Consider the following 17,977-nt stretch of genomic DNA (forward strand, 5'->3'; position numbering starts at 1 on the left):
TTTGCTAAGGAACACCCTTTTTACGTGTGTGTTTTAGCAGAGCTCGTTTGTTGTGCCTGCGTCTTTTCCGTGAGGCTTAGCATTTGGCCGTGACACCAGAAATAACAGGGAGTGTGACAGTTCTGAGGCTCTTTGCCTTAGGAAGACCTTTAAAGCATGCTTCCATCTCCTTGTGCCTGCAGCTTAATAAAACTGTCTTTGCACCTCACTTCACTTGTGTGCCTGCAGCTATGTGTAGCCAAGAGACCTCAACGTTTTTGCTATGCTTTGAGAGTGGCTGGTGGAGCTTACCAGCATGACTTGTGCCTCGTAGAAAGCTCTGGTTTATCTGGTGTCTTCAAACAGATCAACAAAGTCTAATAAAGATCAAGTGCATGATCCCAGATGGCAGGAGATTATATGCCTTGGGTCATGGGGTCTACCTGCTTTCATTAGTGAGCACAGTAGAGGGCTTTCAAGGAGAAGAGCTCTACCAGAATGCCAAGGAGCATGGCAGGACCTTGAGCACCTATGCTGCTCAGTTGTGTGAGCTTCTCCTCCAACATGGTACATATATGTATCCCATGCTGGCGATGTGGGTGGTATTTCTCTCCTGCCTGGCACACTACACCAAGAATTTCTAGACTTTATGGGTCAACAAGCTGCTGTTGACCCTCGAAGGTCTGTTGTTTAGCTCTCAGCTGAAAACATTATTGAAGATACTGTTTGTTTGGACCCAGGGTTCCAACTGTGTCCTTCTCACCACGGACTTTTTGACTACGGTTTAGAAGAACCCTGTGCTGTGCTGGAGAGGATAAGAGCTCACTGCTAATTGAATCAGCCCTTTAGTTCTTAAGATCTAGACCATCCAAATGGTGATGGGCTTGTGCTAGTTACTAGTTTTAATGCTTCTCAAAAAATAAAGTAACTAGGAATCTTCTCTAAACCACAGTGTAAAATATGCAAAACCTATTAAATGCGTATCTTAACCCATTCCTCTTTTGCAACTTTAAATTACAGTGTTTGCCCGTTAAAAAAAAAAACAAACCCTCCAGCTTTCCAACATATAGCTTTTGGTAAAATTTATCAGTCAGCACAAATTAAATCTCATGTGTCCTAATTCTTAGAACTTGTGGTCAAAAGAAAAGTTTCGGTCCTATATAGGTGTTGTTTTAGTACTAAACATTGATAGTTTCAACTTCTCTAAGCAATGCCAAGAAGCTTTTGGTAGCATTTAGCACTGTGCAGTAACATTCTCCATTATAGTTTCCTCTTCACCAGCTTCTGCTGATGAGGATTTAGTCAGCTTGTAACTCATTATGAGGATGATGGGAATAATTACCTTTCTTTCTCACTGCTTTAAGTATCATAGCAATTGAGGGAAGAATTACAAAACACTGGCAGATGTGCTGTGGTCCTCTGTTAGCTTCAGTCCCTCTTCTAACAGCTTTTTACTTTACACTCCTCCTGGTTATCTTTTTCCATGGCTTTTTCTTGCAGCCTGTCCACTAATAAGTACAAGATAATGTATAGGGGACAGAATCAGCAATATATTCTGGAGTCACTTTTCCTCCCACAGCACCTGTGTCTCTGGCTGGTGCTCTCCTTGGTTGGTGTGATCTTTCCCGGGTCAGCGGTGTCCCTCGCCCTGTTATTACTGTGTGGTTACAGTGGGTTAAGCAGCAGATGGAACAGCCTTTTCCTTCCTCACCTCCTGGCTTGCTGCTGTTTTCTCTTTCATAGTTAGTTATGATGTGGAGGGCTGGTTCCTTGCTGATTTCTGCTGTCCAGGTAAGAACTTAGCAGTGCTAATGGGCTGCCTAATTCACACCTAACTTCACTTTACCAAGCTGAGAATGGCCCATTGAGGACCAGTCCTTATTCTCCTCAATCGGGTGATTTCTCTGAGCACAGATAGCTTGTTAAGTTCTAATTCCCTTCTTGTCAAATGGTTTCTTTCAGAGCAGGACAAGATTCCATAGAGAAATGTGCCTTTTCTCACTGTGAAGGGGCTGAAAATGTAAAATTTAAGGCGAAGTGTGTAAGTTCTGTGAGAATGAAAAATAGAGTAACAAACTGGAAACCCATGAGGCGTCCAAGATACTCTAATGGGAGCGATGTGGCTCCCTCTATGAAAAGCTGAAGTGGTGACTGATATGTTAACTGTGTGGAAATACTGTTTATATTAGGAGGGAACTAGTGAGTAAGGCCTGAATCCTACAATGACTAGTTATTATCTGTAATGACACACTCTAGGTAGTCCCATTTCTTTTGTAAATCCACTGAAAGCTTAAAGCAAGGTACGTGTTGAAACATTTACAATGACCAATATGATTGGCTTTCTATATTTCCCCTGCTACGGTAATTCTTAACATTTTTTCTCCCCACTGATGCTCAAAGTTTTCTTGTAGCTGGTATTCAAAACATTCTAAGAGACACAGGGACAAAATGTGGAAACTGTGGTGTAACTTTGGGGCCAAAAGGGAAAAAAAAGAACTCCAGAGGGAATCATAGGAGTATAATGTTGTAAGGCTGGCTTTCAGATCAGGCAACCAGGCAAAGTGGTTGAAACAATAATAAAGACAGAAATTAGCAGGCAGAGATTAATGTGAGATAGTAGAGGTTGATGGTTGGAGCTTTTACAGGTGAAACGCATATGTTAGTGTACTGTGAAAGAGTCCGAGAGCATTTGATAAGGGTTGGTCTGATTAATAGAGTACATTTGGATTTTGAAAAAGCTATTGACAACTGCCCTGACCTTGGTTTCTTAAAAAAACCCTAAGCTGTCATGTATTCTCCAGTGGTTTAGTAACTGGTAGGAAGCAAAAAGGCAGATTTCATGCTGGAGCAGAGTTAGCAGTGGTGTCATATCCGTGCTGTTCAGTGTCTTCCTCGATGGTTCAGATGAGGTGGTGAAGCTGCGTGTTCAGAGTAGCTAACGCTAAAACCGACTGTGAAGACTTGCAGAAAGATCTCATGACACTGAAGGTACTGAGTGGATAGAAAGGCAGATAAACTTTAGCACTGATTAACACAAGGTGATTAACACAAGGTGATGTACATAAGAAAAGGAGCTCTAACTATGTGTGCACAAATGATAAGCTGTAAGGAAATCAGGCATGACCGTAACCTATTTTACCAGCCATCATGGAAGCTGCAGCATTAGGTTTGTTATCATGAGTCTGAGCTTCTAAAGAAAGGCTTTATTGACTGTTCAGGAGGCAAGAAAATCAAGCATCTTTAGTTTTAGAGGGTCTCTAACAGTATGTCATATAAATACTTGTTCCTTTTCAGGCTCATAGTGCTTAAGTAACAGTCACTCACTGATGTTTTTTTCTTTACTAGCCTTCTTCCTTGAGGTAATATCTCTAAAGAAGTTTAAAAAAGGATGGTAACAACTGAAGAAATGTAAAGATTTCCCCTTCTCCCCATGTATATATCTATATGTTGTCTTCTCAGAGGGGAGCTATTGCTGTGGCTGAGAGAGGGAAGAGCTGGACCTCAAGACTCCATCATGCAGAAGCAGCAGCTGTGTGTGTTTTGCTGCTGGTACATAATTGGTCCCCCATAAACCTAAACCTTTGGAAAAAAGATGTCACCAAACAGATTAACATCCATACCAGGAATTTTAACTTCCTTATTTGATGTTCACTTTCAAAGCTGCCCTGCCACAACTATTGGCTTTTCCTGCCAAAGAAACTCCCTTTGGCCAAAAGCACTGATTCAGTGCGGAGCTTCCCCGTGCATTAAGTCCTTTTCATTGGTTTTAAAGTTAAACACATTAGTAAGAATTATTGTGAATTGGGGTAAGGACAGTTGAATCTAAGGAACTCATTGAATTGAGCATAGGCAGCATCAGGACTATTCTGTGTGTTTCTGTGGTGAACTAGAATTGGAATTAGTCAGTCTGACTGACAGGTCCTGTCACTGGTTGTGGGACCTTGTCTTGAACTTGTGAGCTCAATGGACATTTGGGGAAGGGAAGAGGCTTGAATTCTTGCTTTTTGTAAGCTGTATGACTATAGCAAAGGCACTAACTGTGCATTGTCAGAACTGTTGGAGGAGGCAGGAATGTGAAAAGATCGTGATGACTGGTTCTTGCACTTGAACTCAGTTATTGATTATTTGAGCCCAAGATCTAAATTTGTTCTTAGTCTCACATCATCTTCTCCATGCATGTCATACAGTTCTGCTGTGGTGAAATTGCTATATGGCTTTTTATGGTTGAACACTTTTGTTGCTAGAGACTTACTGCAGCAGAGACCCTATACGTATATTTTGCTGTTTCTATTTATAATTTCTCATTGTTTCTAGTACTGTCTTGGAAGGTGGGAAATAAATGTCTTATTAATTTATTTTACATTTCACAAATACCAGTTATTCCCTTATAATAGTTTTAGCAGGAAATTATAGTTTGTGAACTTGTCCTGTGATACAAATCTTTACTTAAGCCTTTTGCTTAATTTTTGTTGCTAAGAGTGCAAAATATTATACACTCTTAGGTGCTTGCAGGATTTGTCCATGTTCAGGAATACTAAGCAGAGAAAAGTGTTAAAAAAAAAAAAAAATTTAGAACTGTAGGTCTGTCTGGAACTGTTTTTTCCTCTAATCAACAATAGTCAGACTCTTACACGCAAAGGAAAATCCCACTACCAATGCAAACTGGATACTGAAAGGAATTTTGCTCACTACTGATAAATGTTATGTAGCAAATTTCATACCTGTCTCTTGAACGTGCCAAAAACATCAGAGTCCAAATCATTTAGCTGAATCCTACTTAAAAGGCAATGATCCAGTACAGTATGATTCTTGTAACTGAATCATTTTTGTGGTCTCTCTGGGTGTTATTAAATTTAATGTCAGAATAGTAGGAAAGACGTCTGAAAGCCATTTAATATTGTCACTGGAAAGAAGTTAGATTATGCTCAATTTCTGACATTAATGTGCTACTTAAGATAATTTATCATATTGTGGTATTAAAAAAGACATCCTTTTTACAGTGGCTGCTGCATAGCATTCTAATTTGCTGTTTTTCTTTATCATGGTAGGAAGCCTTTTTCATGCAAAATGTTTTTTCTGGGGTGCTATTCAGCTCATTCTTTATAATACTGCATCACTTACAACAGCAACTTTAAGTGCTTGTCTCTTCCAAGGATCCTGTCAATTTTTTATGCTAGAATGACAGAATCCTCCTATGTGAGACAATTGAAGTAGAGCATTTAAAGAGAACCTGAATTGTCAGACATGTTCCTTGGACAGGTATATACATTCTGGTCTCCATTTATGTGTTTTAGACGTCCACTTTCATTTATGCTTTACTAAGCCATAGCTAAGGTGCTGCTAGTATGATTTACTGATCGTGCAGGGTTTTCTTAAGTGTGCTGTATGTCCCATTCTTACGATGGTTTGATGACGGATAACAAATAGGTACTTAATTTTGTCATCTTTATTGCTGCTTGTTTCCTAATGACTGGAGTGTTATTTCTGTTATAAATCATGTATCATCCTAAGTACTCTTCTATCCGTGTATGTAGTCTCGTATCATCCAAGGTACATGCACCCCTACTGAAATGCCTTGAACTGCTTAAACAAAAATGTGGAAAAATTAGATAAAAATACACAATTTCTTCCACTTTGTTTTCACTTATAGTTTTCTTCATGTCTCCTGGGAGCAGAGTCAATTCTTCTTTAATAGAGTACAATACAGAAGTGATTCCAACCCCTATCCCACCCCCTTAGGTTCTCCCAGGGGAGCTAGATGGTCTATGCTAGATGACAATTTTGCATATAAATTTGCCATCCAATGGTAGTGGCAGTATATGAAAGCCTTGTAAGAACTACCCACAGTAAACCAATTTAGCAAGGGTTATATATCTGTCAGTTACAATTAAATCCATGAAAAATATTGGCTCTGAACTAGAACTTTTGTAATTTGGTTTACACTGTAGTTGAAAAATAAGTGATTTCATTGGAAAGTGGTCTTTATTCAATGAATGTGAATTCTTTGTGATTTCTTGCTGAGAAATCTTAATTCAGAATGGTGGATGTCTGAACATGGTTATTTAATTAACCTGCTATTAATACACCATTTTGTGAACATTGGACAAAATTAACTTCCTGGCTGCACGATGCCTGTCAAGGATGTGTGTTTCTAGGGAATATTTAGTGTCCATTCAAATTCGATATAATGACATTTATTGCTAAAGACAAAATTGCTTATCCATTTAGGGATTATGATACTGCTGTAATGCAGAATATGACCAGCAGTTTTAGAATGGATTCCAGTATAGTGCCAGCACTTTCCCAAAATACAGACAGATAAAGTCAGAATTTATTTTAGTAAAAAAGGCTTGAGCACATGTATTTTAAAAATTTTACATGCTTTTTAATTCATTCCTCCTATTTTTCCTTCTCGTTCTGTCTCATTTGAAACTCAATGGCTATATAAGCATTAAATGCTAACAAAGCATCACTGTAAACATATGAACACTGCACATCCATTGATTTCAAAGGAGGTACCATGTGTTACAGTTATGCCCGTGCTAACATACTTGGTGGGTCAGGGTCGTAATTTCCTCGACATTCAAAATGCCGTGGAGTCTAGTCATTACCTAGCGAATTAGTGGAATCTTCTCTGTCTACGTGTCTGCCTCAAATTAAACTGTGTGAGGTATTTAGCACCCTTCACTCTACTGAAAGATGAATGACCAGTATTTTTTTGTATTTGTTGTCTAAAACATGTGGTAGAGGTCCATGATATTCTTAGGAACAGAATTCAAATCATCTGGTTCTTTAAGTGTGAGACGGTCCTTCCCCTTTCCCTTGTCTTAGAGCTGATAGCCCTTTCATCTGTTTTGATTACGGAGTAATAATCAATGTGAACCTGACTGTATCATTCTCCTGGCTGTTTCTGTCTAAAATTGTGTAGGATTGTGTCATTCTCTCTGTTATCACTGGCTCTTTTCTCTACAAATTCAACCTTGGACGTGATTTCTTCTGGGACAGTGCATGCCTCACTGGTCTTGAAGGAGTTCCGTGTTCATTGATGTGCGGCTTTGCCATAGCTCCATTCAATTCAGCATATCCAAAATATATGGGCTGTATTAGACAAAACTGCTAGCTTGTCTCTGGCCATCAGTCTCACATTCATGTCAGAGAGTTGCTTTGAAATCTGAGTTTCACGGCGTTTTGGTCTGTCTCTTACTTTTTCCAAACCTGTTTACTGACATGGACATATGCTTGATGTTTTGCACTGTCTTGACCAGTTCTGCCCATTATTTTGGTTACTGTGACTCCCCAGTCCTATTCTTCTCAACTCCAACTGGTTCAGTATGCGAGGGTAAGTCTGGAAATCACGGTTTGCACAAAGGTGGCAGGTGGGGACAGCACTTTTGGAGGAGGTCGTGGCATGGGAACAGTGACTGCTACATGGTGATGGGGTCGAACATCTCTCCTTGTGACCTTTGCGTGTGAAATGGGGTAAATGGTAGCCATGGAGGAAGAGGGTTGTAAGAGGAGGAAGGGCTGGTACCAGCCAGGATGTACATCCCTCAGTTTCTGAGATATTTCAGTGTTTAGGTCAGGATTGTTAAATACACATCTAGATTTGACTTTCATGAGGATCAAAGATGTCAAGGTCTAGAGTTTTGGCTCAGGGCTCTAACAAATTACTGGTATTTGAGTGTACTATATGGATCTCTAGTTCTCTAGAGGTCTCATCAGATGTTTCTAAAATTGTATGGGATTTAGCCCCAGAGTCTTCCACATAGCCATTGTTCTTCACACAGGGGACTTTTTTTCCCCTTCTCTCTTTTTTTTTTTTTGTCAGAAATCTGCCCTTTACCAGTTTATCTCCCTTAAAATTCTTTATGCATGCATAAAACTGTGGTATGATTTTTGGTTTTATGCTTCAGCATCCATCCACTGGGTTTGCCCTTACATAGCTGGAGCAAATCAATCCTAGCTTGCAGATGTTTGCTTTTGTAGCCTGCCTTTTCCCTGACTTCCACTGTAAGCTGACAGGCAGATGAACTTAAAAAAAAAATTAAAAATTCCTTGATTGCTATGAATCTCTCTCCCAGCCTTGCCAGTGAAGGTTAAAATTACACCCATTGTTGTGCTGGGTGGGTGGACCTCTGACCTTATGCCACCCATTTCTAGAGCTTTTCCAAATTCTGTGCTCATTTATTGATTTTTTAAATTCTTTCTCTTTTAATGGCATATTCAGGATATATTTGCATCTTCTTTTCCCAGACGCTTTTGATTTTAATAGGGTTTCCTTCAGCAATTCTGCTGACCTCCTGGTTCCTGCAGAAACATGAATTTGGAAAGTTCAACAGCGAAGTGTTAACCCCCAGTGTACAAAACCCACCTGATTAAAGTCATTTAATTAATGAGATACTTCAGTGGTTTGCATGGTTTAGGCTGTCTTCAGGCACTGAGAAAAGTATTAATAATGTGCAAGTATTGTGCTGTTTGTGTTTCTTTTATGTTTGTTTGTAGAAATTGAACTCAAATACAAATCTATCCTCTTTTTCTATCAACATCCTCATTAAAACAGAGCCTCTATCCCATATTCAGTGTCTTTATGTCTATGTACAAATCCTCGTATCCTTGATAATGATAAACTTCCACTTGTAGTTCTTTTTCCTACTCTGTATCTTCCTATGACATTGAAGGAGAAATACACAAAAGAGGAAAAAAAAAAAGAGTTACTAAAAATTCCCAGTTCTAGCAGGAAGAGTCACCCCCATCACAGGATGGATGTGCTATCTTAGCTCTCCTTAAGGAGTCTAAAAGCAGTCAGGGCAGAGATGCCTTGAGTCTGAGATGACTTTTCTGGAATTGCTATATTTGTATTGTCTTTCCTTTTTTGTGTTCTTTCTCTCTTTTCCTCTCCCTCCCAACCCACCTTGTTGCCATTCCTTTTCACTCTCTTTTTTTGTTTCCCCAGACCTGTTCTTATTCTTTCAGACCTGTCTTATTCTTCCATTTCTTTATTCATTCTCCTCTAAATTCCTTATCTTGTGTTTCTTTGCTTTGTACAAGTGTTACCCGTAGCTGGTACTGCTGCAGTTGGAACTGACCACCAGAAAGCTGGTCGTATTGTTGAATAACCGCCCACAGAGGGTGTGATCCTGAGTGGGCCTGAAATTAATGTTATTGTACTTAATTCTAGTCATTCATTTTCATAAGCAAATAAAAGAATTAGAGTGTCGTGCAGGTATTGCTGCTATACTCCTAAGTTACGGCCCAAAGTTACTTTAAAATTTGCAGGTTCCCATGGTTTCTTGAATCCTCCCCTCACTGCATGCTCTTGTATCTGGATGATTTCCTGCACTGCACGTTGCTATCTCTATAGGTGAGCATGCCTTTTGTATGAGAACCAGATAAAGAGACCCAGGAGAAGATGCAGTTAAGTTGATCCTTAAGGCAGGCACCCTGCCGGCCCTATAGTACGCTGCTTTTCCTGCAGTACTCATCCCAGAGGCCTACTGAGATGAACTTCAGATCTGAGAATATAAACCTGTCACTTAAGATTGGTCCTGAAACACAGGAGGGCAAGAAGTGTAAGAAGAATAGATAGTACAGCACCAAACCTTTCTGTCGCATGCTCAGAAGCGCGTGCACGCACGCAGGATCTGCCTGCGCTGAGTTTCTGCTGTTGCGAAGGGACGTGTTCGAGTAACCTTTGTGCTTGTTACTACTTTCATGAGCATTTCCGCTTCATTTCCGAGTGGAGTCAGAGTCCCGCTTAGCGTCATGAATGTGACAGGTTATAACCCTGCAATTTCTGGCAGGCATCACTTATAGATGATTTAGTGGGCAGAGAAACTAGATTTGAAATCAGTGTTTTTCTATTCTGCAAAGCAGCTTTTATACACGAAACACTAAAAGAGGAACTCCCTCAAGCTGCTTTTCTCTTCTCTTCCCTCTCCCCTTTGTCTTTAAAGCTCACTTCCACTATAAAAATGAAGATGACCCTCGAGACCTGTTAAGTTTGGGATCTGATCCATTATGCGAAGCTATTTTAGTGTCTCTCTGCTTCAGAGAAGGGGTCTCAAAAAGCTGATTTGACACACAAGGTTTTTCCAGGGGTGAAGCCATCTTTGTGTTAGGGTGAGCAACGCTGTGATGGAGGTAACTTGCTGCTTAGGTCAGGAGCAAACCAATTTTCCTCTTATCCAAGCTCTGGCTGCTATAATCTAATAATGGGTGGAAGAGAGAACAGAAAGGACTGTTTAGAGAAGTGCTTTGAAAACAGCATATATTTTAAAATTCGTTTTAATCAAGTGACCCTGAAGTGGGCATTTGTACTTACATATATATTTAGTTGTGTTGTTTGTGGGTTTTTTTCCTGAGGGAGGTTATTTTTCCGAGCACCTTGGTAGCATGTCAAGGTTGAGCTAGCAGGCTAATACACAAAGCTGGCTTCATGGAGCTTTTATGGGGAAACAGCCTTGAGTGTGTCACCTCTGATGCACTTTGCTTTTGAGGCAGCTGTTTCATTTATTCTACGGTTCGCTTTTTTTCTGGGACTGTATTTTCATATTCATATTACTATAAAAGGGGAAAGAAAAGAAAGTGTTGAAATCAGGGGACTGCTTCAGTCAATAGGTGGAAGAATTTGCTGCAACCTTTGGTGGAGCCTCCTGCAGTGTTACTGAAGGGGTCGGTTGTTTCTTAACCTCTTTGTTGGAAAAAATGTTGTGGAGAAGCTTTTATAGCCGCTTTCTGGAAAATATTTTCTGTGAGGATGCTTGAGTAACTGTGCAGGTATGCCTGTGTGCAGCTTAGCCCTCTTAGAAAGGAGGAGCTGGAAAAATGAAACAGTTAAGGACCTAAATGAAATCTTCAAATTACCCTCCCCAGCTGATGAAGGCAGGGGACACTTCAGCATGGTCCTTACTGCTGCAGATCATCCTGGCTTGGGCACTATATTTGACTGCATGCACTGGGTGCAGGTGTGGATGCCGTCAGCTTGTCATCTTGTCTGGTATGTAGGGCAGTCCTAGAGGGTGGCTCAGCCTGCCCTGGTCTCTGCTTGTTGCCTGCATTTCCCATGTTGTGTTTTTTTGCTGGAGTAGTTTTTCAGCTTTGCTTCTTCCTTTGCTATTAGTTCTCTGGATACAGGAGTGACGAGGACGTGCTGACTGCAAAGTGCGTTTATTTTGTAAAGACACAAACAATGCGTCAGTGTAATAAGTACACACCATTTTAATTAAATAATGTTCTCAGAACATAGTAAATCGGAGTCAAATTGTTCTGGCATATTTAAGGTTAAATTTAGCAACAAGAAGTTACTGAAAGGAGAATCCTTCTTTACCAGCCATGCACGCTTTCCAAACTGGCTTCTCCATGCAACATTCAGCTCAAGGCTAGAGGTGGACCTGACTCATTAGCGAGCAAAGGGGGGCCTACAAGAAAGCTGGAGAGGGACTTGTTACCAAGAGAATGTAGTGATAGGACAAGGGGTAATGGATTTAAACTGAAAGAGAGGAGATTTCAATTTGATATAAGGAAGAGGGTGATGAGGCACTGGAACAGGTTGCCCAGAGAAGTTGTGGATGCCTCATCCCTGGAAGTGTTCAAGGCCAGGTTGGATGAGGCTTTGAGCAACCTGGTGTAGTGGAAGGTGTCCCTGCCTGTGGCAGAGGGATGGGAATTAGATGATCTTTGAGGTCCCTTCCAACCCAAACCATTCTACAAGTCTATGACTGTGTGCTCTGTGTTTGGAGGGTTCATCTGGTAGATTTGCAGCAGAGGGGTTGCTATCTGTCACTCCCCTTCCAAATCAGGTGTAAGTGCTGTAAGAGTAGTGGGTGTTCTGTGAGTCAGTAGTTGCATCGCACAAGACAAAACTCCTGATGGGTGCTCTGGAGAGCACTGGTGTAAATTGTTCCAGCTCTGCTGACTGCAGTGCATTACAGCCATGGAGGGTCTTCACCCGGTGAAACTAGATGGTTAACACTGGTGCTGTGAAAGTTGTCTGGTAGTTGGATAAGGAGATAACACTGTTGTTCAGCTTGTTATTGAAAGATTTTTGTATTGACCATGGAAAGTCACGCTGCCTGAGCATTGCTTTTCTCTCAAGTTTGATCTGCTGGGCAGAGTGGAATTGAAGATTGGCAAAGTGATTCACTGTGCCCATAACAGTCATCTACTTCAGTGCGAGGTGTATAAAATGCGCTGGTTGTGACCTGGGAGCATTTCATAAGGATAAATGGTCGTAACTGGGTGTGAGGCAGTATTTCACAGTTTTTCAAAGTAAGAACCTGATTTCCAGGAAGCTTAAAAGAAGCAGGTGTGCAGCCTTTGCTGAACTTTAGTGAGACCCAGTCAATTGGCTCCTTTAAACTGCTTTGGAAATCACAGCCAACATGTCTGAGCTCTCTGAAAATGCTGTCTTAAAATGCCATGTGTAGGAAATTGGCATTTGCAATGCTGCAATAGAAATGTACTTTGTGAGCGATTTCTTTTCAAGCTTTTTGACCTTTTAATGCTTTTTTTTCTTCCCTTCTTTGAGACTTCCATTAAATCTGCAACTAACCGTCGAAGAGCCTAGCAATGACAGCATAGAGGTATCTCCTTGAGAAGGCTGTAAGAGAAGCACCTTTTTATTAAAAGAATGTGAACCAGGAATGGAAAGTTTCTAGATTTATTTCAGTTCAAATGCACTGGCTGTTTGAGCCTTGATTGTTCAGACTGATTTTTGGAGTGGATTGGTTTGTGCTTTCGGTCGCATTGAGTACTTGAAAGGTAGGAGATGAGAGTTTCCTTTTCCTTAGGTGTGGTATTACACCTACAGTGGATTATACCTGCAGATCAGACATTTATAAATTGAAATGATAAAACTGGAACAGAGTCAACTGAAGGGACAAAGTACACCTTTAAAAGCTAGTTCACTGAAGACCCCAGGGTGGAAACCAGCCTGGAAAATCTGGCTCTGGTTTTGTCCCACGGTTGTTCTGACACACCTAAATATTACAAATGAACGTGTCATGGGAGGGGGAGTGGGTTTGGAAGGAATGCTTTGCATGCATTTATCTGTAGCTGGAAACTAAATTTGTCACTTTCTTCTGAATTCTTGCAGGTGAAAGTGATGGTAAGGATTTGTCCCTCTCAAGGAGCACATGAAACGTCCGAATCCATGTCCTTCCTAAAGGTAGACCCGCGAAAAAAGCAAATCACATTTTATGATCCAGCAGCAAGTGGACCTTCCAATGCAGGTCACAGGAGAGGCGTTGTCGCTGTCCCAAAGATGTTTGCCTTTGATGCGGTTTTTCCCCAGGATGCTTCGCAGGTACTGGAGTCACTCACATAAACCTCCTGAGACTTCTTATGGCTTTTGCATTTGATTGCCTTAAGTGTTCTTCCTGTTTCTGGGGAATTTTATTTGAATGAGTTGCCTTAATGCCTGGAAAAATGTGATAATTAATAGACAAGTGGGTAAATTCTTACATTTTCAGTTTAGTCGAGATGTAAAATTAAGGAGTAATAGCTGGGGAGATGGGTTTGCCGACTAAATTATCTTCGTGCCTTTTCTCTTCTTAGAGAGAGACACACAGCCAATTCAAAATTCGCTTTTCCATCCAGTTAGGTTTTAACCCATTTGATGTCACTGAAATAAAGTCCTTCCCCACTGCTTTCAATGGGAAATAAACATGTGCTTAACGTTAAACTAAATGCTGTTGTTAGGAGAAGAGATACAGCTAACCCCATGGGGTTGCTATACTGAAACAATTAGGGAGCTTTTATATTTTCTTTGCCTTTTCCAGTTTGTTTACACTATGCTTTTGACTGGTTATTTTATCTTCATGGTGGTGCTGATGGTGCATGCCTTTCTCTTGCCCTGCAAAAGAGTGTATTTGTACAGTAGTAGCCCCAGACCTGAAATCTGATACACAAATAGGACAGCTGGTATTTGAGAGGATTGTGGGCTGCAGTATATTTGGTGAGAATGGATGCCTGAAATTTTCTTCTGGGAAATATATCAGGTTCAGAAAAAAAATCCTAGGGCAACTTTAAAAAGAGGAAGAAAATTAAGCAGAGTATGAAGAGCTTCTTCAAGTTTGAACTGCCTGAAAAAACTTTGATGAAAGAAAAGTAAACCACAAAACATCCAAGGTGAAAATGGTATATTAACGTTGAGAAAACATGACAAGATCTAGTTCAGAATCCCACTCTCATATCTTCTAGGATTTTGTTTAATTTTTTTTTGGATCCCAAACTAGACATATGAAAGTACGTATTAGGTCTAAGTTCTAGCCAAGCACTGAAGTTGGAGAATAACCTCCCACACAGATCAGCGCCCAAAGCAAGGGAAGCCGCGCCAGGAGGCTGGTTTTAAGATTCTGCATCAGCTCAAATGGCGTCTTTGTGCAGAAACATGCAACAGTGATCTCAACGTTAGTCCTGAACTGGAACTTGGTTTTTCTTACTCGTATTGCCAGCCTTGCTGCAAGGTGGCCAGTCACAGCCTGCTTCTCTGCTGGTTTTGGCACCAACGCTTCAGGCTGTTGACCCCTGGTTTGGGCTAGGCTCTCTCAGATCCTCGTGGTGGGCGTGTTGGGTGGCCTGTTTGTGGTGTTTCTGGGTGACGTTGGCCAGCGCAGCCACTTCTGTGCAGGCGTCGTTGCTCGAGGCAAGCTTGCTGCCATGCACCTGCAAAGGGAGCCTTATCATTTCACTGTAGTTAACATGTTTGCACCAACCCTCTCTCCTGCCCCCAGTTGCTGTACTTAACAGATCATCTTATTATATATTTGAAACCTTCACTGATGTGGATAAACTGGTTTTAGTACACTCAACTATTTTAGCAAGTTCTCTTTATTGATGATGATGTTTCCCCGGGAAGAGGAAAATGTGATACTATGAAATCTTATTCAGGGATCTTAATGCATTTTCACCAGTATAAATGTTGTTTTAATTCCTGTGAGCACTCTTGAGTAGCTTAATTTCAGTGGGGTTGCTACTATTGCTGAATAGCCTTGGCTAAGCTATTATACCAGCAGGAAGCCTGGTTGGATAGCATTCAGTCTGCTACATTAGTCATAGAATCAATATTCCAAGAGAATTGGTGTAATAGAATTGAGAACTATTTTAGGCTGTAGTAGCATATTTTATTATTTTTTAAGATAGCACAGTTACTAAAATAATAGGACCGATGCCATAAAATTGGGGAGAATATTGCACCTCAAAAATATTGAGTCATTTGTTTCTTTATGGAAGAATAGTAAAAAACATAGTACTATAAGCTCTTTTACTTATTTGTCTCCAATCTTTCTTTCAGGCTGAGGTATGCTCTGGAACAGTAGCAGAAGTAATCCAGTCTGTTGTGAATGGTGCAGATGGTTGCATATTTTGCTTTGGTCATGTCAAGCTTGGTGAGCTCCCAAATTCGTTACAGTTAATTACTATGTCAGTCTGGTAATTACATGCTGTCAGCTCCTGGAACAATAAACCTGGAGTATATGAATAGATTAGAATTTCTTTTTAATTAGCTTTGCAAACTTATCATAGTTTATTTCTACACTGGGATTGTAAGTTTTAATTTGAAAAGGTAAAACGTAACATCAGGTTAGCTTAATCAAGAGCAAGTTTATATAGGTGCATTGTGATGAAAATCAAAAGCTCAGGGATGTTTTTAACGTTAATTTGCTGTGAGTCTGAGTTACAGAAATTGCAAAACTAATTGAATAAATAGTAATGGATTAATAATTAAATACTTGGCATTTTTGCATCTCTTCTGTTTTCTGTGCAGCATATGACATTGCATGTAATGTGCAGTGGTGATACAAAGAGATGCTGTCTTGTACACGAAAATTGACCTAAGTTCATGTTTGTCTTTTCATTCTAGGGAAATCTTTTACCATGATTGGGAAAGATAACTCCACGCAAAGCCTTGGTATCATCCCCTGTGCAATTTCTTGGCTCTTCAAATTAATCAATGAACGTAAAGAAAAAACTGGGACTCGTTTCTCTATTAGAGTGTCTGCTGTAGAGATCAGTGGCAAAGATGAAAACCTTAAGGATTTGTTAGCTGAAGTAGCCACTGGCAGCCTTCAGGATGGCCAGTCTCCTGGGGTTTATCTGAGAGAAGATCCAATATGTGGAACTCAGGTATAATGGATATCACAACATAGATTTATCTGAGCCTGACTTTCTTCTGCTTTTTATTTCCTTTTATCTGACAACAATTATGACAACTTTTAAGACAGTAAAAAAAAATTTATTGCTTTTAATTTATAAGCCCTTCTCCTGTGGTGTACATATTTGTTTCTTTTAGTGCCCTAGAGATTTAGCCAGTTCAGCAAAAAATATTAAAAAAAAATGCCCCTGTGCTAATTAGTCATTTTCTTGTTTATATTCAAGCTTCAAAACCAAAGTGAGCTAAGGGCCCCGTCAGCAGAGAAAGCTGCCTTTTTCCTTGATGCTGCAATTGCTGCCAGAAGTACCAGCAAACCTGAATGCGAGGAAGAAGATAGGAGGAATTCACATATGCTCTTTACTCTTCACATATACCAGTATCGCATGGAGAAGAGTGGCAAAGGAGGAAGTATGAGTCTTCTTACAATATTGTTTATTTTTAAATCACGTGGTTTTGGGTTAGTTTAAACAATAATTTGCAATAAACTTAAAAAGAAAAAATGAAGTGAACCCTCAAGCCAGTCAAGTCACCTTTAATTTTGGTAGCAGTGGCTAATATCTGGTTTCCGTACTATTAATATTTAATTCGGGCATTATCCCATGCTGTATTCATTATTTTCCTCATTTGAATACATTTTGAATACCAAGTTTGGCTCAAGTCCATGCAAGAACGTGATGTACAACTGTTTTTCCCCTTTTTGTTTTAGTGTCTGGAGGACGCAGCCGTTTGCATCTCATTGATCTAGGAAGCTGTGAAAAAGTGCTAAGCAAGAGCCGAGATGGGGGAGGCTCTCTCTGTCTGTCTCTCTCTGCCCTGGGCAATGTAATTTTGGCCTTAATTAACGGTGCTAAGCATGTGCCATATAAGTAAGTGAATTATTATCTGTGTTATCTGAAATTTGTGACTGGTCTTAACTTAGCAATGAATTGCATCGACAATTTACTCTTTACCTAAGACGAAGTTAAAGGAAGTTCTGTCAGAGAGAGGTCTGTCGTCTTTTAACGTTACTTCTGTATTACAGATACACATATATCTATTCATCTGCCTGTCTATATGTGTATGTACATACACACAACTTTTACAATGTCATATAGTAACATGAGATTCTTAATTACATGGCCAAAAATTATGTGAATATTGATATATACTTAAGTTGGGTGAAATGCTGGGGAGGGTTTGATTGTTGAAAAAAGCAGGGGAAAACGGCCAAAATGTTTTCTTTCCTCCTATCTCCTCTCTTATTTCCTGGGTTTGGAATTTAGACCGATCTCAGCCAGCTGGACATTAGTGAACAATTTCATCAAAATTTCATAGGATTTTCTCTCCTTTTTTTCAAATTTAAAAATTGTATTGAAATTTCAGAAAATACTAGAGAGTTTATCAAGTGTGGTCATCAGAGGTTGTTATTTCTGTATGCCTTTTTGAATGACACATCTTTTCAATTAAAAAAAAGACCACCACCATGTTGCGCGTTTGTTTAGCAGGAGCAAACATTTAAGTGTGTTCCTTTGTGGAGTGTACTTGACAATAATATTATGTCAAACACACCTGTGGGGAGCCCAGACTAAAGACAACAGCCACATTGTAAACACCTTTACCAGAACTTGGCCTTCAGTCCTTAAATTTAATTGCTGCTTGTCTTCATGCGTCGTAACTTTGTGCCGTTGTTATCAATCATGTCATTTCACGTATTTATCTAGTGCTGCATCTCAAACAGGTGTTCTTTCTTTCTGCATTAGGCAGAAAGGTAATTTCCTCAGGCTAGTTGCTAGGTTTGTGGATGGAGTAGAGGATGGATGGGTTAGAACAGGGAAGGGCAGATTCTCAACTTTGTCACCTACCATGGTT

At 40.1% G+C, this 17,977-nt stretch overlaps 1 protein-coding gene across 2 annotated transcripts in view; it reads left to right on the plus strand.

Moving 5' to 3' along the window:
* The window catches only part of KIF26A (kinesin family member 26A), a 109,532-nt gene that overhangs the window by 81,312 nt on the left and 10,243 nt on the right, over nt 1-17,977 (plus strand). For both annotated transcript variants that reach the window (XM_086613379.1, XM_086613380.1), the window contains 5 exons: nt 13,073-13,282; nt 15,272-15,365; nt 15,839-16,101; nt 16,354-16,537; nt 16,836-16,995. In XM_086613379.1, the coding sequence (XP_086469505.1) occupies nt 13,073-13,282; nt 15,272-15,365; nt 15,839-16,101; nt 16,354-16,537; nt 16,836-16,995 (911 nt within the window). The remainder of the gene's footprint in view (nt 1-13,072; nt 13,283-15,271; nt 15,366-15,838; nt 16,102-16,353; nt 16,538-16,835; nt 16,996-17,977) is intronic.

This window comes from Tauraco erythrolophus, chromosome 6 (genome assembly GCF_009769465.1).
Source record: "Tauraco erythrolophus isolate bTauEry1 chromosome 6, bTauEry1.pri, whole genome shotgun sequence".
In the NCBI taxonomy this organism is placed as follows: Eukaryota; Metazoa; Chordata; class Aves; order Musophagiformes; family Musophagidae; genus Tauraco; species Tauraco erythrolophus.